This window comes from Dryobates pubescens, chromosome 31 (genome assembly GCF_014839835.1).
Source record: "Dryobates pubescens isolate bDryPub1 chromosome 31, bDryPub1.pri, whole genome shotgun sequence".
In the NCBI taxonomy this organism is placed as follows: domain Eukaryota; kingdom Metazoa; phylum Chordata; class Aves; order Piciformes; family Picidae; genus Dryobates; species Dryobates pubescens.
Genome location: NC_071642.1, coordinates 1,053,508 through 1,079,872, shown reverse-complemented (window position 1 = coordinate 1,079,872; position 26,365 = coordinate 1,053,508). Strand labels below are relative to the sequence as shown.

The 26,365-nt window shown below is 66.0% G+C and overlaps 3 protein-coding genes across 3 annotated transcripts; all 3 read right to left on the bottom strand.

The window, feature by feature from the left end:
• Positions 1–9,622: 9,622 nt before the first annotated feature.
• On the bottom strand, positions 9,623–15,496 carry CILP2 (cartilage intermediate layer protein 2). Its single transcript, XM_054175093.1, has 9 exons — positions 15,420–15,496; positions 14,606–14,704; positions 14,065–14,337; positions 13,622–13,804; positions 13,255–13,413; positions 12,881–13,141; positions 12,640–12,748; positions 12,398–12,555; positions 9,623–12,311 (listed from the first exon to the last, which is right to left on the bottom strand). The coding sequence occupies exons 1-9, from the start codon at positions 15,478–15,480 to the stop codon at positions 9,925–9,927; spliced, it is 3,690 nt and encodes a 1,229-aa protein (XP_054031068.1). The 5' UTR covers positions 15,481–15,496; the 3' UTR covers positions 9,623–9,924.
• Positions 15,497–16,712: 1,216 nt separating this feature from the next.
• YJEFN3 (YjeF N-terminal domain containing 3) lies at positions 16,713–23,808 on the bottom strand. Its single transcript, XM_054175125.1, has 6 exons — positions 23,704–23,808; positions 20,922–21,030; positions 19,292–19,402; positions 19,077–19,190; positions 18,141–18,291; positions 16,713–16,928 (listed from the first exon to the last, which is right to left on the bottom strand). Exons 1-6 carry the CDS (start codon positions 23,748–23,750, stop codon positions 16,714–16,716), a joined length of 747 nt encoding a protein of 248 aa, XP_054031100.1. The 5' UTR covers positions 23,751–23,808; the 3' UTR covers position 16,713.
• Positions 23,809–24,614: 806 nt separating this feature from the next.
• On the bottom strand, positions 24,615–26,115 carry NDUFA13 (NADH:ubiquinone oxidoreductase subunit A13). The gene is made up of 5 exons (XM_054175114.1): positions 25,993–26,115; positions 25,799–25,877; positions 25,420–25,491; positions 25,263–25,332; positions 24,615–24,767 (listed from the first exon to the last, which is right to left on the bottom strand). Exons 1-5 carry the CDS (start codon positions 26,084–26,086, stop codon positions 24,648–24,650), a joined length of 435 nt encoding a protein of 144 aa, XP_054031089.1. The 5' UTR covers positions 26,087–26,115; the 3' UTR covers positions 24,615–24,647.
• Positions 26,116–26,365: the final 250 nt, after the last annotated feature.

The following is a 26,365-nucleotide window of genomic DNA, read 5'->3' as shown; positions in this document are numbered from 1 at the left end:
TTCAGCACCCACAGAAAGTACCGGGACGGGGGGCACCTGCGCCCAGCTGCTCGGTCCCTCGCCCGGCGCCGCATCGCCTCCACCTCGGCCGCGTAGTCACGCCTGGGGGGACAATGCAGCCGTGCCAGGGGGGTCCCTGTCACCAGCAGGGGGGGCAGAGGGTCCCCAACTGGAGGGATGGATGGGGCACAGTGATAGAGGGGCTGGGGCCAGGCTGGGTGTGGGGCTGGGCTGGGTTGAGGTGGGGTGCTCAGCCCACGGTGGGTGACAAGGACCTTAGGGGGTGCTCAGCCCATGGTGGGTGACAAGGACCTTAGGGGGTGCTCAGCCCACGGTGGGTGACAAGGACCTTAGGGGGTGCTCAGCCCATGGTGGGTGACAAGGACCTTACAGGGTGGCCTCGAGGTCTCTCTGCCTGGCCTGGCACTGGTCCCCTCGTGCCCTCAGCGCTCGCTGCTGCTCCACTGCCGTCTCCAGCTGCTGCTGTAGCCTCTGTGTCCGCTCCTTGCCCCGTGCCAGCTCCTCTGAGGGACAAAGGGGACAGCAGGGTCACCCACCCACCCTGCTGGGCCTCGTCCAGCCCTTGGGTGGGCTCCTGGGGACAGAACTCACCTTGCAAAGCCACCTTGTCACGAGCCAGCTCAACCCTCTCCCGCCGCAGGGCCAGCACCTCTGCCCCCAGCACCGTCACGTTGGCATCCAGCCTGGCCTGGGGACAGGGGACATGGTGGGGTGGGATCGGGGGGGGCAGTGTCCTCCCATCTCTTCCATCTGCTGCTGGAGCTCTGCCCCTCCTCAGCCCTGCCCAGTGTCCCCAAGCTGTCCTCATGCTTCTGGTGACCCTAGGCTCCCTCTGCCAGGTTTCTCGAAGGGGTTGGGACATGGCCTGGGGCTGTTCAGAAGAGGTGTGGCACTTGGGGACACGGTTTAGTGGCCATGGTGGTGGTGGGTTGAGGGTTGGACTGGGTGATCTCAGAGGTCTCTTCCATGATGCCATGAAAATCCCTTCCCTCCTGGAGGGAAGGCTCAGCCTGGGCTTGGTGAGGACGCTGGTGCAAGGAGACGGCACAGGAGCCCCAAGCCACCTCATGGGTGCCACCCTGGGTGCCCGGGAGGAGACAAGGCTCCCCTCCAACCGTGCCCCCAAGGGGCTGCAGAGCCCAGCCCCGCTCCCGGCGCCCGCCCTGGGAAGCTGGAGAACTTTTCCAGCCTCTCCAGGCCATTGTTTGGCCGGATGAGCCCAGAGGGGCGGCGGGACCCAGCTCTTCCTCCAGACCGCGGCCGCGGCGCTGGGGCCAGGCCCTTTCCCAGCTGGGGCCACAGCTAAAAATACTTGGGAAGGGAGAAAATGGCAGCTCCAGCCCCCGTGCTGCCCTGGGGTGGGATAATTACATGGATGAGGAGCAGCTTGGGCATGGCTAAGAATAGCCAGGCACGGGCAAGTGAGCACAGGGACAGCAGGAACAGGAATGTGCCAAGGGACTGGGAGCAGCCAGAGCTCCCTCCTTGGAGTGTGCCATGCAGGAAGGTGGCCATGAACCCTGGGGTGCTGCCAGTCTCCCCTATCCAAGAGCTGCTTTTCCTGTTCCCAGATCATCTTCCTGCTTGTTCTCCAGGGGTTTCCCAGTGGCAGTGCTGGAGGCTTTCCATGGACCTGGCTGGAATTCCCCCAGGGATGAACCATCATGTGGTGGAGGCTCCATCCATGGAGACATTCGAGGTCAGACTTGATGTGGCCCTGAGCAGCCTGCTGTAGTTGGGGTTGGAAGTGGATAATCCTTGAGGTCCCTTCCAAGGCCAACAATTCCATGATTCTATGTCCTTGCTGGCTGCAGGGGCTTGGCCAGGATGAGCTCTCAGCTTCCCTTCCAGCCTGATGCATTCTAGGATTCCAGGAATCTCCAGCTCTGGAAGCTCAGGCTGTCCCCGGGGAGGATGATGTCAGCTTGGCCAAGGGGTCTGGGGTCAGGATGCTGAGCTTCCCTGGGAAGTCCTTCTCACAGATCCACAGAGTGGGAAGGGACTCTCCAAGCTCATCTTGTCCAAGCCCCCTGCAGCCAGCAGGGACACCTCCAACCAGAGCAGGTTGCCCAGGGCCACACCAAGTCTCCATCCCAATATCACATTGGGGGTGGCCAAGGAATCCGCTCCCCCCCAGCACCTACCGCCCGTTCCCGGCAGGAGCCCAGGCTGCCGTTGACCTTCTTGCTGTCTCCGCGGGCCCGGGCGAGCTCCCTCCGCAAGGTATCCTCCAGCCGCGCCGCCGCCGCCGCCGCCCGCTGCAGCCGGGCTCGTTCCCGCTCCAGCTCCTCCAGGCGGCTCCCCAGTTCCCGGCTTTCGTTGGCCGCCCGTTCCCTGCATCCCCGCAACTTCCCCACGGCCTCGGAACGCCAAACCATCACGGCCACGGCCACCGTCACCGCCGCCACCAGCACCAGCAGCGCCGCGCACAGCCCCAGCACCTTCAGAGTGGCTTTGGGCACCGCGGGGTCCATGCTGGAAGGTGGGGAGGGGACACAGACCGCCTGGGTGGTGGCTGTCCGGGATGTGGCGGTGTCCCCGGGGCAGGTCACTCCCTGGGTCGCTGTAATTACCACGTGTGGCTTCTTCTCACCGCTTCGGGCTGCGGTTTCTGGCAGGGCACAGCCCGGAATAGATTCTGTTTGTGCTGGAGGTTGGTGGCTGCCCTGCTCCTGTGCCCAGCCGCGGGTCACAGCTGCAGGGACGCAGCAGTTGGGGGTCTGAGGGGTGGTGGAGATGCTCAGGTTGCCAACAGGTCTGGAGAGGAGCAGCTGAGGGAGCTGGGGGTGTTCAGCCTGGAGGAGAGGAGGCTGAGGGAGACCTCATTGCTCTCTGCAGCTCCCTGAGAGGAGGCTGGAGCCAGGTCAGGGTTGGGCTCTGCTCCCTAGGGTCAGGTGGCAGTGACATGCGGCAAAGACTGCACAACTCGAGAGGCGTGAAGTGGGGATGGATTCATTCAGCGCTGGGGGCTCGGGGGACAGCTCCTCCCCAGCATGAGCAGCAGCAGCATCGTTCACCCTCCGGCTTCCCTGCGCCCTTACCTGTCAGCGAGTTCCACACCGCGCCTGCACATTCCCTTCCTGGCCCCGCACAGGCGTGCTTCATATTCTAATGAGCTCCAAGTCCCTTTGCGTTTGCTCAGCCTCCTCGGGTGGTCCTCTGGTGGTCTTCAGGATGAAGTCAGTAGGTCTTCCTCAGTGATGAACTTCTCACCCTTCTTCCACAAGGGTGCTGATTTTGCAAGCAGTTTCTCCCTCATCCCAGCAGCCTTGCATCTTGCTCCTGCCTTATCACAGCAGCCCTGTATGTCCTTATCACTTCCACGAGCAGCCACGCAGTGAGGCCTTTACACCTCCCATCCTCTCACCCTGCTTTCACCAGCAATGAGTGTCAAGGATATATTGTCCACTCAGCTGCCCCTTGACCAATCCTCCTTGAACTCATAGTTCTCTTGCATCAACAGAACAAGAAGAAATGGCCTCAGGCTGAACCAGGGGAGGTTTAGGTTGGACATGAGGAACAATTTCCTTGCTGCAGGAGTGCTCAGGGATTGGCACAGGCTGCCCAGGGAGGTGGTGGAGTCCCCAGCCCTGGAGGGGTCTGAGAAAGGAGCAGCCATGGCACTTGGGGTCATGTTTTAGTGGCCATGGTGGTGCTGGGTTGCTGCTTGGACTGGATGACCTTGGAAAGCTTTTCCAACCCCAAACTGGTCTCTGACCCTCCCCCAAGGTGGGGTTCTGGCAGCATCCCCCTGCCCCTCCTGTGCAGCAGGGTCAGGGCTCCAGGTCCCCAGGAGCTGCTGGAACAACCACACCGAATTGTCACAAAGGTTCTCCTGGAAATTGGTTAGAAATGACCAAAGGCTCAGCCCAGGCCAGGGGGGAGCTGGAGGACTTTTGGCTGTAGCTCCTGGTGCCACCCTCCCTGCCACTGCCACTGTGCCAGGGAGCCAAGATCTGGCAGAGATCCCTGATATGGAGCACCCCAAACCTAGGGATGCCCTGGTTGTACCCTGACCCTCAGCACCTCCTCTCTCCACCTACTCCAGAAATAGCTGCTCCACTTTCCAGATCTGATTGATTCCTTTTCCCTGCTGCTTCATGTGCTAGAAAAGAAAAAGGAACAACAAGAAAAAAGAGCCCTGAAAAAAACCCCAAACAACCCAAATATTTACCAAATTTGCAGCTTCTGAGCCAGATTTCAGCATCTGGAGAGGTGCAAGGAGCTGGCAGGGTGCTGAGCTGGTGGCATCCAGCCCTTGGAGATGTTGTTGTTGTTATTTATTGGCTGGAGCCTGCAGAGGAACAGATCCCAAAGAGCTCAAAAATAGCCCAGGGAAGGGGAAGGGGAAGGGAGAAGATTCTCTCTCTCTCTCTTGTATTATTGATTTTATTGTGATTACTTTCCAGCCCCAGCTGCTTTTGAGCAACAACAAAACCGAGATGCTGCTCCTGAAAAAAAGAAGAAGAAGGAAATAAAAATATCTCAACAGCAGCCGGGAGAGGAATGCGCCTGGGTGAGGGCAGCTCCGGAGCCACCCCAGCGGCAGCCTCACTCCAGCTCGCTGCTTCCAGCAGCTCTCATTCCCCTTCCCCACGGCTTCCCCCTCCGGTTCCAGCTTCCAGCAGCCCCTTTCCTGGGACACCCTCCCAGCGTCCCCCCCCCCCAGAAGGGGTTTTTGGGGGCAGGGTCTATCACCTCCAGCTCGTCCCCGTGTTTGAGGGTTGGTTGTTTTCCTGCTCCTCCCGCAGGTTATTCCCGGGGGCAATGCCGGGAGCGGAGCAGCGCCTCTTGGCCAGACGGCCTGGAATTCAGCAGCTGCATCCAGTTTGGCCCCACCAGCGCGGCACAGGCGGGGAGCTGGCACCTCCCGTGGGCCCCCCCGTGGCTGAGTGCCCAGGGATGCTCCGGTTTGGGGTCCCTAGGGATTCTCCAGAAGCCCAGGGATGCTGCAAATGCTTGGGAATGCTCGGGATGACCTGGAGATGCTCCAGTTTGGAGTCCCCAGGGATGTTGCTCTTTGGGAATCCCCAGGGGTGCTCTGGTTTGGGGTCTTCTGGGATACTTTGGATGCCCAGGAATGCTCTGGGTGCCCAGGGATGATCCAGATTTGTAGGGATCCTCCAGTTTGGTCCCCAGGAGTGCCCTGGATTCTTGGGAATGGTTCTGTTTGAGGTCCCTGGGGATGCTGCATTTTGGGGTACCCAAAGATGCTCTGGAAGCTCAGGAATGCTCCAGATCCCTGGGGATGTCCCAGTTTGGGGTTCCTGGGCATGCTGCTATTTGAGGTCCCCTGGGATACTCTGGTTTGGGGTCCCCAGGGATGTTCCAGAGCCCCAGAGATGTTCTGATGTGGGATGTCCAAGGAAGCTCAGCAGTGCTCTGCATTCCTCAGTTTGAGGCTCCTGGGGCTGCTGTGGTTTGGGGTCCCCAGGCATGCTCTGGTTTGGGGTCCCCAGGCATGCTCTGGTTTGGGGTCCCTGGGGATGCTCCAGCTTAGGGAAAGGGGCAAAGGAGCCCCCTCTGCACCACTCCCTGGAGCTGCAGCCCCGGGCAGGATGTGGTCCCTGGCCGTGGTGTGAAGGAGTGAAGCCAGCGAGGAGGGAGAACATTTGGGGGTTGCTGGGGGGCTGTGAGTAGCACAGGGGCTCAGCTCCTGCCGTGGCAGGGATGTTCTACACCCCACACATCTGTGGCTTGGCCCTGGGGAGGTGCTGGAGCACCCCTTGGGGTTGGGGGGGGGGCGGCTCAGCACCTTGGCTTTTCCCTTTCCTCCCTTGCCTGAGGCTGTTCCCTCCCAGGCTCTGCCGCGGGTTTCTCTCCTGTTTGGGGTTGGCTTTGGGGCTGCTTGCTCTTCTGATTTTAATCTCAGCCCTGTCATTAGATTTTCCATTATTTAACAAGAAAAGAAAAAGCAAAAGCAGCAGCAGCAGCTTCCCAGGGCCCTTTCCAGCTCCCAACTGCTGCAGCAGCTCCAGAGCAGCTTTTGTTCCAGGCCAGCGCTGGGAACGTGCTGGTGGGGAGCAGCCCAGTGACACCCCCACCCCTTGCCCTGGCTCCCTCCTCGCTGTGGGGCCAGCTGGGGTTTTAGGGGATGCATCCTGATGTGGGGATGATGTTGGGAGGGTGCTGAGCAGGCAGCAGCCCCATCCTGCTCAGTTATGTCCTTAACTGGGATGGGAGCTGCTGGCTCCCGGGTTCCTTTTTCCCTTCCCTGCTGTTGGATTGGGTTTGGGGCAGGGGAAAACAAGAAGCAGTTGAACTGCCACCCTCCTGCCCTCCACCAGCCTTCCTCATCGCTGTGGGGCACAGAACTGGGTCCTCACTGTGCCCCCTCACCTGCATCCCATGGTCCTGCCATCCAGGAGGGCCCCTGGGATGCTTCCAGCCCTGTCCCTGCCTCCCAGAGAGAGGAGGCTCCCTCTGGGGCAGGATAGATGCACCAGAGCTGGGGGAAAGTGGGGAGCAGGGCAGTGTTGCACCCACACCTCACCCATGACTGGCACCCACTGCCCCCCATCACCTGCCCAAAGCTGAGGGGGGGTCCTCCCTCCATCCCCAGCCTCCCCCCTGCCTAGTGTGGAGCTGCCCAAGGGCTCAGAAGGCCCCAGAAGAGCATTTCTGACCTCCAACGTTGTGGTATTGCAGAAAGCCTTTGGTTTCTCTAGCCCAGGTGTGATGTGGGGGTCTCCATGGGGTTCCACCCCCCCGGGTACCCCTTTCCAGAGCTGCTGTGGGTCACTCAGAGCTGGTTCCTGGTGGCTTCTGCTTAACGAGCAGCAGAATTCCAGCCAAATCCCATCCAGCCTGGGATGCTCAGCCCAGGGCTGGACCATGGAGCTCAGCACTGCCTGGAAGCTGGGAGGGGCTGGGGGGTGTTTTGGTACCTGCTGCTGCTCCACAGCACATGGGTTGGGGGTGGGGTAGGGGGTGGGGGATGTGGGGTGGGTCTGGCCCCAGCTAACACTGAAGGAATTTGGGACCAAGAGGCTGCTTGTCCCCGAGGCTGGAGGGTGCAGGACCCTCAGGATGAGGTTGTGCCTGCCTGGAGGGTCTCACACCTTGCAGGGGAAGGGTTTTGGCGGCAGCCCCCAGCCCAGCCCCTGACCCTGGGCTAATTTCCAGCCCTCGGGAATGTGGGGCTGGGCTGGACACCCAGCATGGACCTCCCACATCCCTGGCACATCCCCTGTGTGCCCTCAGCTCCTTCTGCCTGTCCCTGGGATCAGGGTAGTGGGGGGAGCCCTTGGCTCTGCCCTGCACCCATCTCCCCCCAGCCTGGATGCCCAGAGCACCCCTGGCATGCTGCTGGGGGCCCTGGCTGGTGCTGGGATGGGGTCTGGAGCAGGGTGGAGGGGCTGCAGCCTGGGGAGGTTCCAGCTGGCTGCTTTTTGTCCTTTTCAGCCCCATTTTTCTTGCTGATGCCATAAATAGCAGCAGAGCTGCTTCCATCTGCCCTCCCCATGCAGCTGCCTCTGACCAAGCCAACCAGATGGTGGAAAACAACCCTGCCCCCTGGCATTTCCTCTGGCACCTCAGCACCCTGGCACAGTGGCATCTGATGTCCTGGCACCCTGACTCCCTGAACTCCCTCACAGCTTGGCACTGCCACCAGCTATGCCCACAAGTGACCATTCAGCAGCTTTCCCCCATGGGGGAATGTGGCACCCAGTGGAGCAGCACCCAGCACCCAGGCAGGCAGCATCCAGGGACAAACAGCACCCAGGGACAAGAACCCAAGGGCAGGCAGCCCTCATGGGCTGGCAGCACCCAGGGACAGGTGGCATCCAGTGACTAACAGCAGCCAGGGATAAGAACCCATGGGCTGGTGGCACCCATGGGCTGGCAGCACCCAGGGACAAGAACCCACGGGCAGGCTGCACCCACCAGCTGGCAGCATCCAGGTGGCACCCAGGGGCTGGGTTTTTTCTGGGGGGGGTGGCAGCCCCATGATGGGGTCCCAGCCTTTGGGGTGCCTCATGCTGTGCTTCATGCCAGCATCTGGCCCGGGTTGGGTTCCCATCCAGGAAGGGTGGGAGTTGGAGCCGGGATTTGGCCACTGGTTTGGCAAACACCTCCCTGCCCCCCGCCCCCCGCCGGGGGCTCCGTGTCCCCTTTGATCTCTGGAGCAGCCACATCCAGCGGGAGGGTGACAAAAATGCTGTGGTGTGGCCAGCCCGGGGTTGTAAAAGGGAAATTGTTGTGCCGGGAGCAGGGGGGGGGTGTGGGGGGTGTGGGGGGGTGGATTTGGCCTCACAAACCCAGAGTGTTCCATTACAGCATCCTCTGGGAGCTGGGGGTGGGAGGGGGCCGGGGGGGGGGGGGGGGGCACAACACGCCTGTGGAACCACCCCAGTGCCGTGAGCCAAAGGGGACAGACAGACAGCAGATGGACAGAGGGACACACTGCCCAGCACCCCAGCTGGGGACAGCCAGTGGGTGCTGCTTGGGGTGGGGGGAAAAGGATGGGGCTCCTCCCCGCCACCCCCCCCCCCCCCCCATGGCTGCCACGTCCCCCGGCCGCAGGGAGCTGGCATGGATCCCCCCCCCCCGCTGCCAACTGCTTGAGCTGGTCCCAAGGCAAACAGGAACGGCCAGGACGGTGCTACCGTGCAGGGAGGGGGAGGAGCTGGGATTTGGGGAGGGGGAGGACTCACACAGAGAGCTGGGGACCCCCCCTGCCCCCCAGGAGAAGCCCAGCAGCCAGGGGAGTGTGGACACAACTATATTTGGTAATAAATAATGTACAGATCCCTGGGCACTGCTGCCAGGGGGGCACCTCCTGCCACCACCCCAGCCCCAGGGCACCCAGGACTTGGTGGGAGGGTCCTGGGCTTGGGGAAGGGGGAAAGGAATTTTTGGTGGTGGTTTGGGGTTTTTGATTGGGATAAAGGGCAAAATGCCCCCCAGGGGTCGAACAGGGCTGGTGGCAGCAGAGTGGTGCAGGGTCAGGCTCGGCACTGAGCTTGGGTGAAGGTTGTGGGGGCTGAGCCTGGCATCCCAGGTGCCCTGCATTCTGCCAAGCCCCTGTGCCCGGCTGGAGAGCTGGCACCGTGGTCAGAGAGCTGGTGCCATGGCTGGAGAGCTGGGATCATGGCTGGAGACTTGGTATTACAGAGAGAGCTGCTCCTATGGCCATAGAGCTGGCACCATGGCAGGAGAGCTGGCACAACAGTCAGAGGGCTGGTACCACGAGTGGAGAGCTGGTGCCATGGCCAGAGAGCTGACACTGTGGCCATGAAGCTGGCACCACAGCTGGAGAGCTGGCACCACAGCTGGAGAGCTGGCACTACACCATGCCAGGGCAGGGCACAGAGGAAGCATTTCCCCCCCCAAAGATGCCCTACTGGGCAGCGATGCAGCGAGTGCTGCCAGCTCCTGCCACCCTCGGCCACCAGCAGCCCCAGCTCGGGCACACAGGAGCTCCACCGTTGGGCATGGGGCACAGTGCCTGGCAGGGGACCCCTCCCCACCCCAGCCCCTTCCCCTATTCTCTTCCACCCCCTCTTTTATTCTATTTTATTTAAATAACCCCCATGGGGCCACGACTCCGCTGCTGGCACCGCTGGCACCGCTGGCACCACCAGCAGTACCACTGCCACTGGCACCGCCAGCACCGTGGTCCCCAGGGGCTGAGCACCAAAAGCTGCCCCACACAGGGCTGGGGGTAGGGGCAGGGACAGCACCTGGGTGAGGGGAGAACGGGCAAGGCTGGTGGGGGCTGCCCGCTGTCACCCCCCTGCCCACTCCCCAGCAGTCCCTGCCCCCCCGTCCCCGCGGCGGGAGGGTGCCACTCCACGCGTGGCCCCTCCTTGGCCATTAATAATGAGTAAAAGCGACGGGGAAAGGGAGGGCAGAGCTGAGCCGGGGCGGGGGCACCGGGGTGGGGGGGCACCGCGGTGCTCAGGGCTGCCCCCTCGTCTGGCCCACCCTCTGCCGGCTGCTGGGGGTCCGGCGGGGGGCCGTGGGGCCGGGGGCACCGGAAGCGAAGTCCATGACGTCGGGCGGAGCTCCGCGCATCCCACTGGCGCCCATCTCCCGCCGGATCTCCTCCAGGGCCTCGGCGGGCGCCGTCAGCAGGCGCTGGAAGAAGCTCTCCCTGCCCGCCGGCCGCTCCTGGCAGGTGAAGGTGACGGCGGTGCCCGCGGCAGCCTTCATCTCCCGCGAGAAGCCGTCGGAGGTGCCGTCGAAGCAGCGGCCGATGGCGATCTCCTTGGCCAGCCGCGGGTTCTGGTCCGTCACGGTGTAGATGCCGTAGTTGTGCCCCAGGGGGTCCACGGGTGCCAGCATGCTGAAGGCGGCCGTGTGGTTGTTGTCCGCCACGGGCGGGTGCCGGCTCAGGTAGTCCCGCAGGAGGCTGTTGACGGCGCTGCGGTGGCAGCTGCCCTGGGGGACGATGGACACCAGGGTGCGATCCACCAGGCTCTGGTCGAAGAGCATCCCGCTGCACTTGAACTCCACGCAGGCTCCCGAGGTGTTCTCCAGCAGCATGTCCCTGACGCTCCGGGTGTCCCGCAGCCCGTAGAGCTGCCCCCGGGTGCGGGGGTGGCTGCCCCCCACGTTCCGGGACCTCACCATGTACTCCTGCGGCCCCTCGATCTGCACCTTGATGAAACAAGCCCTGAACTCCTGGGGGTTGGGCCACCACGAGAGGTAGTCGCCGGTCCAGGAGGTGAGGTCGCTCTCCTTGAAGGGCACCACGTTGTACTCGTACTTGTCCACCTCCACGCGGTAGAAGCGGAGGTGGTTGGCACCGACGGGCGCCTGCTCGCACTCCCGCAGGCTGCGGTAGGGGTACACGGGGCCGTTGGTCTCGTCCACGTTGTTGGGGTCGGGCTTGGCCACGTTGATTTGGAAAGCTGTCTTCTTCAGGTCGGGGTCGTCGTGGTCCGACCGGCGGTAGCCCAGCTTGCCCAGGTAGGGCTGGGACACCCCAACGGCGCTGGGGTTGAGCTTGGGGCTGGAGGCGACGGCCTCCAGCTCCTCCCCGCCCAGCGTGGCGGTGACGTAGGCTGAGTAGGCATCGGGGCGCTGCCCGTCGCAGAAGGCTGGCAGGCAGGCGCCGTTGGGCCCTGTCACCACGCTGTCGAAGCGCCCCCAGGCCCGCGGGTTGGTGGGGTAGCCGGGCTGGGGCTCCAGGTTGATGAGGCTGACGACCACCCCCTCCAGCTGCTCGTAGGGGTTGAACTTCTCGTTGCTGTAAGCCCTGACCTTCACGAAGCAGCGGCGGTCCTCCGGCACGTCCAGGTTGAAGAGGCGCCGCTCCCGGATCTCCAAGTTGCCTACCAGGAAGGTCCTCTCCTCCCTCTTGCTCCGGCTCCCCTCGGCCGGCTGGAGGACTCCTTCCTCCTCCCACAAGCCCGTCTCAGGGTTCAAGGACCACAGCTTCATCTTCTGCAGGTGCTCTGGCATCCAGACCTGCCCCGCGTCCATCCGCACCTCCACCGGCCCCGTCTGCAGCGCGGCGCCGCTGCCCTGCTCCCGGAACTCCACGGCGAACATGCCGTAGGTGCGCAGGGGGGCGATGTCCCCCTCGGCGTCGGCGAAGCTCAGGTCGCTGGAGGCGGCGCTGGCCGTCGCCATGTCCCTGGGGTCCAGGAAGGTGACGCTGGCTTTGACCGTGCCGTTGAAGACCTCCCCGGAGGGACGGAGAAAGGCTCCAGCGGGAAGAACGAGCTCCCCGACGGGCTCCCGGCCGCTGTCCTCCCCCAGAGGGATGGCGTTGAGGCGGCTGCCGTCCAGCTCCACCGGCTCCTTCTTCCGCAGCATCTTCACCTCCTGGTAGACGGCGCCGCCGCGGCGGTTGAAGGGCAGGACCTTGACGGCATCCACGAACCTCTGCTGGCGGTCCACGAAGCGAACCACCAAGCGCTGGGTGTCCGGCGGCACCTCGATGGTGAAGGAGCCCTTGTAGCCGGTGAAGCCAACCTTGCGCCCGCCCAGGAAGATCTGCCCGAAGCGCAGGGGCTCGCCCGTGTCGGCCGCCGTCACCCGGCCCTGCACCAGGACGCGGGGCTGGGCACAGGGTCCGCAGCCACACTCAGCCACCACCTTGATGGGCAGCGAGAAGCCGGCGCAGGGGACGTCCCTCAGCTCCATCCTCCGCACGCCGCAGCAGCGCCCCGCGTCCGCCCCGCACTCCGAGTGCCTGCCCACGCCGCTGGCACAGGGGGCAGGCGGGCAGCGACCCACGTTGTAGTACCGGGAGCCGGTGGCATCTTGTGGGCACTCGCTGGGCAGCTCCACCAGGCTGGGCTCGGGCTCTGACTTGCAGCTCTGCTGGCCCTGGGCTGGGGGACACACATAGGGAGTTAGGGTGGCATCCCCATGCCAGTGTGGGTGGTGGTGGGGGTCACCCAACCCATCCTGCCCTCACCCAGCACCGTGAGCTGTGCCGGCGCAGATTTGATGGCTCCAGCCTCGCTGCTGGCTTTGCAGTGGTAGGTGCCAGCCTGCTCCAGTGCCAGCCCCTTCAGTGCCAGGCGGCTGCTGTAGCCATGCACCTTCCTCTCCAGCAGTGTCCCATTGTGGTACCTGTGTGGATGGGCACAGTGGGGCTGCGGCCAAGGCTGCCTTTCCCCACCAGTCTCAGCGTTACACCACCCAGACTTGGCTCACCAGTAATATTTCTTGGGCACAGGGGTGCCCGAGGCTTTGCAGCAGAAGGTCACCTCCTGCCCGGCCACCCTCACCTTGGTCTTGGGGTGCAGCACCATGTAAGGCTTCTCTGCAGGGGTGGAAGATGGCAGAGGGTACAACGAGCCATGGCACCCCCCCCCCCCCCCCAAGATCACTCCCCTTCAGGGAGCTCCCTCGAGGGGTGCCCAGCTCGGTGCCCACCCCATACCACGATGCTTACCCAGCCTCTGCAGCACCACGTGTGCCACAGCCACACCAGAGCCGTTGGAGATGATGGGTGCCAGTCCCGGGGCGAAGCCCTCCCGGTGGGCACTGACATTGGCCGCGGTGTCCTCGCACAGCCCCGTCACAGTGAAGTGCCCACGGGCATCGCTGCGGGCCAGTGGCACCAGGGGGCGGCCCTCCAGGTAGACGTGGGCATCCGGCAGCGCCGCGCCGGCGGCGGAGGTGACGGTGCCCTGCAGTGTGTGCTCAGGGCAGGCTGCGGGGTGGCACCGGCGCTCAGACCCCACGGTCATGGGCACGGCCAACAGCGGGGCCAGGCGGGTGAGGGGCACTGGGGAGGGTCGTCCCCACGTCCCCAAGGGCAGGTACCTGGGCAGGGCGAGGGGGGGCATTTCTGCACCTCGGAGGGGCGGCCGCTGCATGGCACCTTCTTGGCTTTCCTGCAGCTCCGGCGCCGGACCCGGGTCCCGGCGCTGCCACAGCTGTGGGTACAGGGACTCCAGGTGCCCCACTCTGTCCACACTGACTCTGAGGGGAGATGCCAGGTGGACATAGGGCACCACACTCCCCACTAGCCCCCAGCCCAGGGCGGCCCCCAGCTGGGGAGGCTCCATCCAGCCGTCTGTGCCCAGCTAGATCCATCTTACCGATGCCAACAGCCCCAGGGACCCCTCACCGCTGGCATTAGGGGCCAGAAGTGGAGCTGGGGGAGGTGGGGGGGCACCGGGAGCCCTACCTGGGCAGGGGCCGGCGCTGCATGGCCGACGTTCCACAGCTTTGCCCTTGCACTTGAGCTCCTTGAGGGCAACCACCAGCTTGGCATTGACACAGCGGCGGGTCCGGGTCTGGATGCCGCTGGTGCCGCAGGCGCTGCGTGAGCAGGGGCTCCAGGAGGACCAGTGAGACCAGTAGATGTGCTCTGGGGGGTGCAGAGGTGTTAGCTGGGGACCCTCCGCCTGCACCAGCTCGGTGGGTGGCACTGTGCCCACGAGATGATGCCCAGCATTGTACACCCAAGGGTGACTGCTGGAGTAGGAGGGGCTCTGGTGTAGCCACAGCTCCAACAGCACTCAATGGGATGCAGCAGGGTGGGTGACAAGCACAAAAGAGGGCATGGGTGCCCCCCAGCAAGGTGCCAGGGAGTGAAGTGGGGCACGGGGCGGGGGGACAGGCACTCACCCAGCGGGCAGAGGAAGCGGATGTGGTAGTTGGAGCAGGTCTTGCCCTGAGGCTGCTCCTTGTTGAGGCAGTGAAAGCCCTTCTTGGGGCTGAGGTGCACCACCTCGCCCACCTCCTCGGGCAGTGCCCACTCGGTGGTGCGAGCCTGGATGGCCACCGGGCGCTGGCAGACGCGGCCGCGGTAGTAGAAGCGGATGGCAGCCAAGCTCTCGTGGTCCCCATCCCCACCAGGGTGGTCGATGTTGAACCAGGATGTCCACTCAGCTCCTCTGCCTGGGGGGAAGAGAGCCCTGAGTACATGGGGCAAGAGCAGCCCCACCACCCCCTGAGCACCCCGAGGTGCCACCGGGACTGGGGGCAGCTTGGGCACACTGAGGGATGAAAGTGTGAGGGGCTGGAGGGCACCGGGGGGCGTGGGGTGGGACAGGGGTGGACATCACATCTCTGCTGTGAGGGTTCCTGATGGGCATCGACCCAGGCAGCCCCTTTGGGGTGTCCTGGATGCCAGCATGTCCTGCGGGAGCCTTGGGGGGTGCCATACCTGCCGTGTCCAGGTCGAGCTCTGCCAGGCTGGGAGCTGCTTTCCAGGGCTTGGCTGCTGCTCCGCTCTTGCCTGGCTCCGAGTCGTTTTCCAGGGGCTCTGGGAGAAGCACAAGGTGACAGCAGCCAGCGTGGGGGCACCTCCTCCCCAGGGCACCACGCAGTGGGCACCATCCCTCCACCAGCAGCAATCTCATGGTGGGGGGAACTCAGCCGTGCCACCTCCTGCCCCCGCCCTGGTTGGCAGGGACGTGGGGGCGGCAGGGACCTGTCCCAGCCTCTGCTCTGCAGGTGGAAGGATCTTGTCCCTGGATTGGGGACGTTCCCAGCTCAGTCTCACGCAGATGCTGCCCTCCGCACCTTGTAGAGACCTCCCGGGGGGGCTGAGGCTCCCATCGGGGGCGGGGGGGCAATGCCCCCATGGAGCAGCCAGGGTGGCCGAGGCTTCCCTCAGGTGCTGATCCCTCCGGTGCCAGAGCTGGTGGGGGCAGGGCACGGGGCACGTCCCTGTCCCTCCGGTGACACAGCCACAGGGAGGGCAAAACCAGGCTGAGCCTCACTGAGACATCCTCCCACCAGCAGATGCCAGAGGCACTGTCCCCAGCTGTGCCCACAGCCTTGGTACACCTCTGAGCCTGGCACGCCTCTATCCCTGGCACACCTCGGACCCTGGCACACATCTGCCCCCGGCACACATCTGGCAAGCGCTCAGCCCCCGTCCCCATCCTGCCCCTCCAGCCCCGGGGAGGGCAGGGATGCCAGCGGCACGGGTGGCAGGTCCCCATGCCACGGTCAGACGGCAGCCTTGGTCTTACCTGACGCCCTGGCACCATGCAGGGTGGCAAGAGCCAGGAGGGCCAGCGCCAGCTCGCCCATGGCTGCCCGGGCAGGTGGTGGCAGGTCAGGCGGTGACTGGGAGCGCGGTGGCACCGCGGGGCTATATAGGAGGAGGCCTTTCCCCCTCGTGCCGTCAGACGGCAGAGTCCTGGCACCGGCAGCCGCCGGCGCTGCTGGGCCTGGCCGGGCGCCAGGCGGGGAGCGGGAAGGAGCCTTCGCTGCGGCGCTCATCATCGCCCCAGCCCGGGAAACCTGAGGGCTTTGTTTGTGCAGAGCTGCTAAAATTGGATGCGTTTGGGAATGCGAAGAGGGGAGGGAAGGGAAAAAAGCGGCGCGAGCCCGGCCTCGGCGCTCCTGTGGTTGGGGTCAAGGTGCCAACGTTCCCCTGGCACCCGCCGGTGGGGGCCGGTGGGCGCCCGCGCCGTGACCTGGGCCACGTGTGGGGTGTGCCGGAGCTGCCCGGGGCCGAGCTGCGGCTGAGGCCGGGCAGAGCTCGGTGCCCCCGTGGCCCCCAGCTGCCCCCGTGCGAGGTGCCCGGTGGCACTGGGGTATGACGGGGAGGGGGAGTGGGACAGACCCCTCCTCAGCGTCACCCCAGTTCCTCCCCCCAGCTGGGGACTACCCTATGCAAAGTGGCACTGGGGTGCGCTGGGGAGGGGGAGGGTGACAGAGTGAAGACCCCACCCCACCCCCCCCCCCAAGGTGACCCCAGACGCCCCCCAGCTGGGGACTGCAGCCCCCTCCCGCAGCCCCGCCAGCGGAAATCCCGGCGCATTCCCTGCATTCCCCGGAATTCCAGCTGCACCGTGCCGGGGGGAGGCAGCTCCCAGCGCTCCAGGGGGGGTCAGCAGCACCTTCTCCACCGGGACAGGTGGGGACAGTCCCCAGCGGCGGCTTGTCCCCACCCTCCTGATTAATTAACCACCCCACAGCCAGGGGGCTGCTCCTGGCATCCTTCCCCAGCACGTTGAAGGGTTTCAGATTATGGGGGTGGCGTGGGGACCCCACAGCCACTCGTGGGCCACTGGTGGCTGCCCATGGCCCCGGTCACAGCAAGTCTGTCCCCAGAAGCAGGCTGGTGACAGGTCCCAGAGCTTGAGCCATCCGTGTGGGGGGCTCGACGCACACAGGAGGCCAAGCTCCCCAGGATGGAGGACACATGGGGCTGGGCCCCAGCCCAAGCCCCCAGCCCAAACCCCCTTAGCAGGTCACCATCCCTCAGCCCCTGTCCCCACGGAGACACAAACCCCAGGGAAGAGCCACCAGGAGCTTTTATTCCCGGGGTGCTGCCAGGGCCACCACGCACTCGGTGCCAGGGTACTCGGGGGGGTTGAGCTCAAACTTCTTCTGCATATCGTAGGGGAGGAAGCGCCCAGCCACGAAGTGCTGGCGGCCCAGGAAGCGCCGGGCACACTGCTTGGGGGCCGACAGTGACACCAGGACGTCGGGGCTGATGCCACCACTGCTGCCAGCTTCCACATCCCACCCTGCGAGGGAACAAAAGGCACCGTGAGGAGCCGGGGCCGGGCCCGGGCACAGCTCCTTGCACCCATGGCCCCAGCTGCCCTGCAGGGGATGAAGGGGAGGGTGACACAAGCGAGGACACCCCCACCAGGGTCACCCCAAACCCCCTTTGTGCAGCTGGGGTCTGGTCATGGTGGAGAGGTCCCCAGGGGACAGGGTGCTGGTGGCAGCTCTGAGCTGGTAGGAAGGGGCTGTGGGGTGGTTGGAGATGGGGAGGATGGGGTTGGTGCCCCCCCCGGGTAGTTGGAGATGGGGAGGATGGGGTTGGTGCCCCCCCCCGGGTAGTTGGAGATGGGGAGGATGGGGTTGGCGCCCCCCCCGGGTAGTTGGAGATGGGGAGGATGGGGTTGGCGCCCCCCCGGATAGTTGGAGATGGGGAGGATGGGGTTGGCGCCCCCCCGCGGTGGGTGTCCCCTCCCAGTGGAGGTGTCCCCCCCCAACACCAGCATCACCGCGGAGGCTCTGGCCGCGGTTTGGCACCAGGTTAGGTTTTTCTTGGTGGGGATTCACCAGCGGCCGTGCCGAGGGCTCCTGTTTGCTCCTGCGGCTGGTGGAGGGGGGGTGGAGGGAGGGGGGACACGCGGCCGGGGGGGTTGATGACAATTCCAGGCCTGGCCACCAGACACCAGGGTGTTTGCAAATTACATCATGTCTCAGCGCCGGGAGTTTGTTATTTACCGTGGATGCCCGGAGTGCATCTGCAGAGCCAGCCCCAGCGCCTGGCAAGGGGCTGCGGCCTCGGGGAGGGGGAGGAGAAAATGGGGGGGGTCCCCAGGGTTGTCCTCACCCTGGGAGGACACCATGGGAAAGCAAAGTGGGGGGTCCCCAGGGAGGAAAGTTGGGGGTGGCCTCCAAGGTTGTTCTTATGAGGGAGGGCACCAAGGGGGGGGGAAAAACTGAGGGGGCGTGGGGGGGTGTCCCAGGGTTGTTGTTACACCGTGAGGAGGGAAGGTGGAGGGGGGAGACCCCAGGGTTGTCCTCACCGCGGGAGGTCACCTCTGGGGGGGGAACAAGATTGTTCAGGGAGGGCACCACGAGGAGACAAAGTTGGGGGTCCCCAGGGGGGACAGAGGAGGAGTCTCCAGGGTTATCCCCACCCTAGGAAGGCGTCAGGGGGGGTGCCCAGTGTGATGCCATGCTGGTGACCAAGGTGAGAAGCCTGAAGGGTGCCAGACCTGAGGGCACATCCAGGCTGACGATCGGGATCCGGACGTGCTTGAGGGTGGCCAGGATGGCGGCGCAGGGCTCCCTCCCCTCGCTGGCCTCCGCCTCGGCGCCCAGCACCGCGTCCACCACCGCGTTGTAGGCATCGTTGATCAGCTGCACCTGGGGGGGAGAGGGCGAGAGGTGACACAGGAGGAGCACCACGCAGGGATCCTCTCCTCCTGCATCGAGAGCCTCACCTGGAAGTGCTGCCAAAAAATGCCCCCCCCCCCATAAACTGAGGCCAGGGGTTGGTGGGACACAGCCAGGGGGAGCAGAAGGTTCCCCCCAGCATGGGACAAAGCACCGCAGGGGGATCCCCTCCTGCATCGAGAGCCTCACCTGGAAGTGCTGCCAAAAATAGTTCCCTCCCCATAAACTGAGGCCAGGGGTTGGGGTGTGGGGGGACAGGGCACGGAGGGGGAGCGGTGGCAGGGCAGAGCCCGGGGGGGGCAGAGCCCGGCACGCCGAGCTGCGTGGCCCCGGCCAGGGCAAGGCTTTCAGGTCGCATTCCTGCTGCCGCCGAGCTCCGGCGCTGCCAACAACAACAGAGCCGGCGCTTGGCGGGGCCGCGGCAGCAGCCGCTGGATTTCATGGCATCCCCGGGCTGCCGGCACAGGCAGGGGTGGGGAGGGCTGGGCCGGGGGCGGGGGGGCGGAGAGGAAGTGAAGGAGAAAAGGAATAACAAACCCAACCACGTCAGCTGGGGGTGGTGAGGGGGAGGGTGGTTTTGGTGGTGACAGCGGTGGTGATGATGGTTGTGGTGGTGGTGAGGGTGTTAATGGTTTGGGTGGTGATAATGGTAGTGGCGTTAATGGTGGTGGCGATGGCTTTGGTGGTGATGGTGGTGTTGATGTGGTGGTGGTGGTGGCAGCGGTGGCTTGGTGGTGGTGTCTCGGTGGGCTCACCTCGGTGGGCAGGTAGGACAGGAAGGGGATGTCCATCTTCTCGCACTGGGTGGTGAAGTCGCGGTACAGGGGGTCCGGGGAGCGCTTGGGGTAGAAGATGGTAGGTTCGTAGTCCTGGGGGGTGGAGAGCAGAGGGGGTGGATGAGGGGGTGGAGACTGGCGCCGCTCTGGGATGAGGAGCAGCAGGAGGAGGGGGAAGGGAGGGAGATACCCACGAAGATGCGCAGGTGCCGGGCGCACACCAGCCCAATGGCTCCGTTCTGCGCCGGGCCGCAGACCACCAGCACCGTTGGCTGCTTGCGCGGCAGCGACGGCAGAGGGAAGGCCTGGGGAGAGGAGGAGGAGAGGCTGTGCCACCACCCGGCCCTGGCCCCACCCTGGCACAGCCCTGGGGAGGGCACCCTGGGGCAGGAGCACTGGGGGTTGGGGGACAAACGGACCCATAGTAAGGAAGTGCTGCTGGGTGGTGGGATGGGCACCCAGGGCAGGATAGGCTGAGGGTGATGCCCAAGGCTGGGTGCTGTTGGTGCCCACGGTGGGATGCAGAGGGTGTCCACGTTGTGGTGAGGACGATGTCCATAGGGGCATGAGGATAGTGCCCAAGATGAGATAAGGATGGTGCCCATGGTGGGATGAGGATGATTCCCGTGGTGCAGTGCCAACAGTGCCCACAGTGAGATGAGGATGACGCCCAGGGGGGAAAGGGGAAAGTGCCCAAGGTGGGTTGAGGACAATGCCCAGGACAGGGATGATGCCCATGCGGGACAGGGCTCCTGGCCAGTGGGCAGGGGGGTGGTGATGCTGCACAGAGCAGCAGCTGCCCAGGGAGGTTCTGTTTATCCCCTGACAGGATTTTTCCTGCTCTCAGAGCCTGGCTCCTGTGCCCGCCCGAGTGCCAGCGACCTGAGCAGCATGGCCCAGCCAGAGCCATGCTTGCCTGGCCCTGGTCCTACCCCAGCACTGCCCATGCTGCCAGCTGCCTCCTGGGGACATGCCAGGAGGGCACAATGCTGGGGACCCTGAGCTGGGATGGGGGATGCCCGAGCTGGGGTCCATGGATGATCTCTTGGGCTCAGCCCCGTCAGGAGGAGAAGGAGGATGCTTGGCCTCAAGAGGAGGATGCTTAGCACAGCTGGCAGTGGTGCCAGGGATGCTGTGGTGTGGGGGTCCCTGGAGGGGTGGCCAGCTTCATACCATGGCATCAGGAGCAGCCCTGAGGCAACCCCAGGATCCAGAGAGCTTCCAACACCCAAATATTTCCCTGCTCAGGAAACTCCTCTGCCCTTGGAGCAGGGCAGGGCACAGCCCAGACACCTCCGACGGAAAAGCTGAGCCAGGCGGGCAAGGAGCTCCCAGGCTCCGAGGCACAAAGCTGCCCTTGATGCTGCCTCGTCCTCCTCCTCTTCCTCACATCTGGCCCCCCGTTCACCCAGCAGCGGGACAGCATTGCCAGGGCATGGGGGGCATGGGGAGAATGGGGGGCATGGGGAGCCCCTCAGTGTCTTCCTTCCTGCACACAGCAAGGGCAGCTGGTGCCTGGCACTGCCAACACGCCAGGAAGGGCTGAGCATCCCCTCCCCTGCCACGTAACCCCCAGCCCCAGGTGAGCAACACTCACCCCGGGGGCGAATAAAGAGAAGCACCCGGGGGGGGCTAAAGCTTTGGCGAGGTTGCAGCTTCCCTCCCCACTGGGGTCTGCCAGCAGCCCTGGCTGTCCCCTGGCCCCGTGGTCTAGGGCAGGATGGACACCACGGCTGGCAGGGGGCCAAGGCGAGGGTGGGAGAGTGGCTGGCAGGGAAGCCCCCGGCCCCAGCGCGGGGCCGCCAGCCCCGTCGGTCAGCTCACCTTGGTGACAGCCATGGCACAGGCGTGTCCCCAGATCTCAATCAGCTGCTGCCGCCCGAAACGGTAATCCTCCAGCAGCTCCTTCTCGATGGCCTCAGCCTCCGCCCTGCTGCAGGGGGAGCAGACACCGGTGAGGACCGCGGCGCCCCCCGCCCTTGGCACCAAGCCCCTTGAGACCTCTCTGTGACCCTGGTTCTGGGGCAGGGGACGCTCGGGGGCACCTGGCGGGCGGGTTGGGGGCTTGTAGGGTTGAGGGTGGGCACGGCCAGCGGGTCGGGGCTGGGGGCACTCAGGTGTGGGGGCTCAGCACCGCGGGGTGGGGGCTGCATTCGGCGCAGCCCTGGCAGCGCCCCCGGGCTGGGGGGGCCGCGGCTGTTACATAAAAGGGAACAATGCTGCGGTTGTTCCTCCGCTGCTCAGCCCAGGAGCTGGCAGGGCCGCGGAGGCTCCGGGCTGGACGATAATTGCTCACATCTGTTGGCTCACCTGCGCCCAGCGAACAGCCCGCGCCGGATCCGGCCCCCCCGCACCGATGGGGGCAAGTCTGGCCCCACAAGAGGCCAACATTAGGATCCTGGTGGCCCAGGGACAACAATCCCACAGCCCCGCGGTTGAAATCGGGGTGCCCCAGCCCTGTTTGGGGGGGGGGGGGGGGGGAAGGGGGGCGACACACTCACATCTTGCTGAGTCCCCAGGGAGGGGACCTGCTGTCCCCCTGCTGGTGCCACTGGCCCCAGGGGCTGGTTGTGGGGCTGGGGTCCTGCCGAGTCCCTGGCTGTGGGGTGGTCCCACACTGTCCGGGCTGACCCCCTGGACCAGCCACATCCCCTGGTGCCCTGGCAGATCCCAGAGCCCCCCTGTCCCAGTAGAACCCACGCCAGGCTGTCCCCCGAGTGTCCTAGCAGGTCCCAAAGGCTTCCCCCCATTCCCTGCCCATCCTGCCTCACCCCCACCCCCCGCACCCCATTCCCTGGCTTTGCTGACGAACGCCACGGACCCACCCTGCCTGCTGGCTGTGCCAGATCCCAGAGACCCCGCAGACCCCTCCCCTTGCCGTGCCGACAGATCTCATTGACCCCACAGCCTCTGGCTGCCCCTACAGGCATCCCCCCAACATTTCCACCACCCCCTGCACGTCCTGGCAGACCCCAGGTGCCCCCAGTACCCTGGTAGACCCCCATAAAAACCTCATCCTGTCCCGTCCTATCCCACCCACCCCATCCTATCCCATCCATCCCCTCCCATCCCTTCCCCTCCCCTCCCATCCCATCTCTGTCCCCAGTCCTTTGGTGCCCTCTAGTGAGTCCCAGCCCAGTCCCAGCCCCACCGCAGGATCCTATGGGCAAATGAGGGGGGAAAAGAGGCCAACTCCAGCCCCCGCGGTGTCCCCCACCCCGGTGCCAGCGCAGCTGTGTGGTTGGTCACCCAACAAAAGACACGTTCGGGCTCTGACACCCCCCATCTGCTGCGGGAACATTGTCCCCTAATCGCTGCTGGCAGCAAAACCTGGGCCCCGGCCCGGGCTGGCTCCTGCTGTCCTGGCACTGTCCCCAGCGAGGGGGGGACACACGTCGCGGGGCTCCCAGGCTCCTGGCTCGCTGCCCGCACAGGGAGCAGCGTCCCCCGCAAATGCCTCGGGGTGCAGGGAGCCCTCCCCGGGGGTTCGCAGGTTGGTTATGGTGTGGGGCCTGGGGCCGGGGGGAAATCCCCCTCAGAGCCCGGGAGAGACCCAGGAGAGCACAGCCTGCCCCAGCTCATCCCAGCCTGCCCCAGCTCATCCCAGTTACCGCTGCCCTCCGGAGGGGCAGCTGCTGCAGCAGGGACCTCAGAGGAGAGGAGTTGATGGGTGGGGGGCTCAAGGGCATCCCTCCTGTGTGTCCCCTGGCCTCAGGAACAGGGCACCCCGGGCTCTGCACCCCAAAGGTGCTTCCCTGGCTCCGTATCCCAGCTCCACATCCCAGCTGTGCCTCCTTCTCTCATCCCAGCTCCCTCTCCCCGCCTCGCATCCCAACTGTGGATCCCAGTTCCACATCCCGGCTCCCTATCCCGGCTCCGCATTCCCATTGTGAATCCCTGTTCCACATCCCAGCTCCCTGCCCACCGCTCGGTCCCTCCCGGGTCTCCCCCACCAGGGCTCCGTCCCTCCCCGGCAGCAGGGTGTCCCCGTTCCCCGCCCCGGCCGGTCCCCCCCGCGGCTCCGCTCGGCGCCGAGGCCGCTGCCGGAGCCGTCCCCGCGGCAGCCATGGAGATCCGGGATGCGGTTGCTCTGGCAACGGAGGCTATTTGGGTACCGGCCCCCTTCGCCCCCCCAGCTCGGGGGGTGCGAGAAGCTGAGGAGGGGGGAATGGCCTCGGGGTACCGACCCTCCCGGGGGACACGCGTGGGGACAGCGGCGGGACACGGAGGTGACGTGTCCCTGCCCGGAGAAGCATCACGGAGTGAGGAGGAGGGGACCCAAGGGGAGGGTCTCGGGGCAGCGGAGGGTCCTGCCTCACCGCCGGGACCCCAGCAGCCCCCAGGGGTTTCCCCCGCGTCCCGCGGGGAGCCGGCACCGGCCCCATCCCTGCGGACAGCGGGGACCAGCCCGGGGTGAGCCAGAGGAGGGGACCAGCTGCGGGGGTCCCGGTTGTACCGGGGAGGGGAACCCTGGCGGCGCCGGTGCAGGCGCACGGTGAGTGGCATCGTGCGGTGAGACCCCGGTACCCCCGCCCCAGGGCTGCCGGTTCTCCCCACACACGGGAGGGGGATGTGGGAGCTCCCCGTGGGGGGGTCCCGTTCTCACCTGAGGTACCGAGGAGGGTCTCGGACGGGACCGGTGGCGGAGCTCATAGCGGGCAGCGGCACGGGACAGCGAGTGCGGCGGCAGCGCAGATCCCGCCGCTGCTTAGCGGTGCCACCCGGGGGAGGTGGCTCCGGTTTGCCCCCGCCCCGCTCGCCCCCCCCACCTCCCGCCCCCAGCCTCTCTCCATCCACCGGGAGCATCGTCCCGGCCCCCCGCCCGCCCCAAGCCCCCCGCCCGCGGGCGGTGCTGCCGCCGGGTGCGGACACCGAGCAGCAACCAAGCAGGGAAGGGGTGGGGGGGACAGAAATCACATCTGTGCCCCCCCTCAGCCCGCAGTGACACCGGGAAGCCCCTGTGCCCCCTCCCACGAGCGAGGGGAATGCATCAGAGACCCCCACGGGTGGGGTTCAGCTTCCCACACCCCAGGGACAGGCTACAGCTGGGGGTCAGTGACTGCAGGGTGAGCCTGGAGTGCCCCTACCCCCCTGCCCCCCCCCCCCCCCCCCCACCCCCCCCCCCCCCCGGATCCTTTGCCAGAGCTCAGAGTGGTTCCCCCCGACCCTCAATTCCCCCCAGGACCCAGAGGGCCACATCCCCCCTGCAGGACACAGGCAGGGCTGGCAGGGTGGGCACCCAAGACCCTCCTGGGTGGTTGTGGCACAACCTCCCCCCACTCCCACCCCCAGTCACCAACTACCTCTAGCAGCAGCCCCCAGCCCCAAGCTCCCACCCAAGCCCCAGCCCTGAGAGCCAAAGCCCAGAGCCCTGGAGGGGCCAGGGCAGGGAAAGGCCACAGAGAGCCCGGGGCGGGCCCAGGAACACACAGGACACCACATCCAACACCACAGAGCTGGGGGGGTTTAATAACAAGAGACTGGGACAGGCAGCTGCCGGTGCCGGGGGGCCAGGGGCGGGGCCAGGGCGGGGCCAGGGCGGGGCCCTGCTCAGACGTAGTACTGCAGCCCAAACTTCTCGTTGTCCATCTCGCTGGGGGGGCGCAGGTAGTAGAGCTCATCCACTGTGGGGGGCACCCAGCGGTCGGTGTGGAACAGGGATTCACCCACCTGGAAGGGGGAGAGAGCTGGGGGGGGCAGGGGGCACGCAGGGGAGCAGCCCCCACGCCCTGCCCCCTCCCCAGTCTGTGCCTGCAGGAGGAGCAATGAGCTTCACCCTCAGGCTGTGCCCCCCGGGGGGGGAGAGGGCAATGAGCTTCACCCTCAGGCTGTGCCCCCCGGGGGGGGAGAGGGCAATGAGCTTCACCCTCAGGCTGTGCCCCCAGGGGGGGGAGGGGGCAATGAGCTTCACCCTCAGGCTGTGCCCCCCGGGGGGGCTGCTCTCTGGTTTCTGAGCTTTCCAAGAGAACCAAGGGGGCCCCAACCCCACCGGGATGGTTGGGGCCCTGCCCCAGCTGCTTCCTGCTCCAGCTGGGTGCCTGCCCCAGGCTGGGGTCCTGCTCCCATGGTTCTCGCCCCTGGGGCTGGGGGCTTGCCCCGGGTGCCTCAGGGAGCACCGAGGGGCAGCCTCCAGCACAGCACTTCCCACCCTGGGGAGTCACAAACCTTCCAGCCGGGAACATCCTTCATGATTTTGGCCTCCTCGTCCAGGTTCTGCCGCAGCATCCGCAGGGTTCTGCGGGAGAGGAGGAGGCTGAGCCCCGGGCAGGGGATGCGCCGCCCGGCGACGACCCCCCGGGCCCAGCCTCCCCTCCCCCGGTACCTGCGGTCCGACTCCGCCTGCAGCAGCGGCATCAGCGCGATCCGCGACTCCAGCTCCTCGATCAGCAGCCGCCTGCGGCGCGACAGGGCCGGGGTTAGCGCTCGGGGGAGGCTGGAGGGGAGCACTGCGGCGGCCGAGCAGGGGTCCCCAGGATGCAGGGAAAGCAAATCCCGGGCAGGCAACCGCGGGGCAGTTGCGGGGACGGCGAGGAGGAGGTAGGAGAACCGGTGAGGCCCAGGCGGTAGCGTGAGGGGAGCCGGAGGTGGGGCAAGGAGAAGTGGGGAGGGGAATCGCGGGAGGAGGGACAGGGAGGGGGGCGAGATGCGGGAGGAAAGCCGCGGGGCGAGACCGGGGGAGGCCCTGGGACATGGGCCGGTACCTGCGCTCCCGGTTCCACTTGATGAGGGTGTAGTAGCCCAGCAGGAGGCTGCCGATGCCGATGGCGAAGAGGCTGTAACCTGCACGGCGAGGGAGGGAGGGAGAGGGCTGAGCACCGGGGGACGCCGGCCGGGGTCAGGCCAGGCCTCTTCGGCCGAGCTCCGGGGCCGGCCCCGCGCCCCGGCCGCCGCCTACCTGAGAGGCCTCTGCGCGGCAGGTGCCTCTTGTAGTCGATGGGTCCGTACCCCCCCGCCGGGGCCATGTCCTGCTTCACCTTCGGCGCCGCCATCCCGGCGGCCGCGCACGACGTCACTTCCGCCGCGCGCACCGGAAGTGCTCCGCGGGGTCGTCACGTGACCGTGCCCCCCCGCCCCGGGGGGCGCTGCCGGCCGCGGCCGCAGGGCAGCACCGAGCTGGGGCCCGGAGCGGCGGAGCCCAGGACCACAGCAGGGAGGGGCTGGAAGGGAGCTCTGGAGCTCCCCCAGCCCAGGCCCTGCCCCAGCAGGGCTCCCACAGCAGCCTGCCCAGGGGCACAGTGCCCAGGGCGGGTTGGGAGCTCCACAGCCTC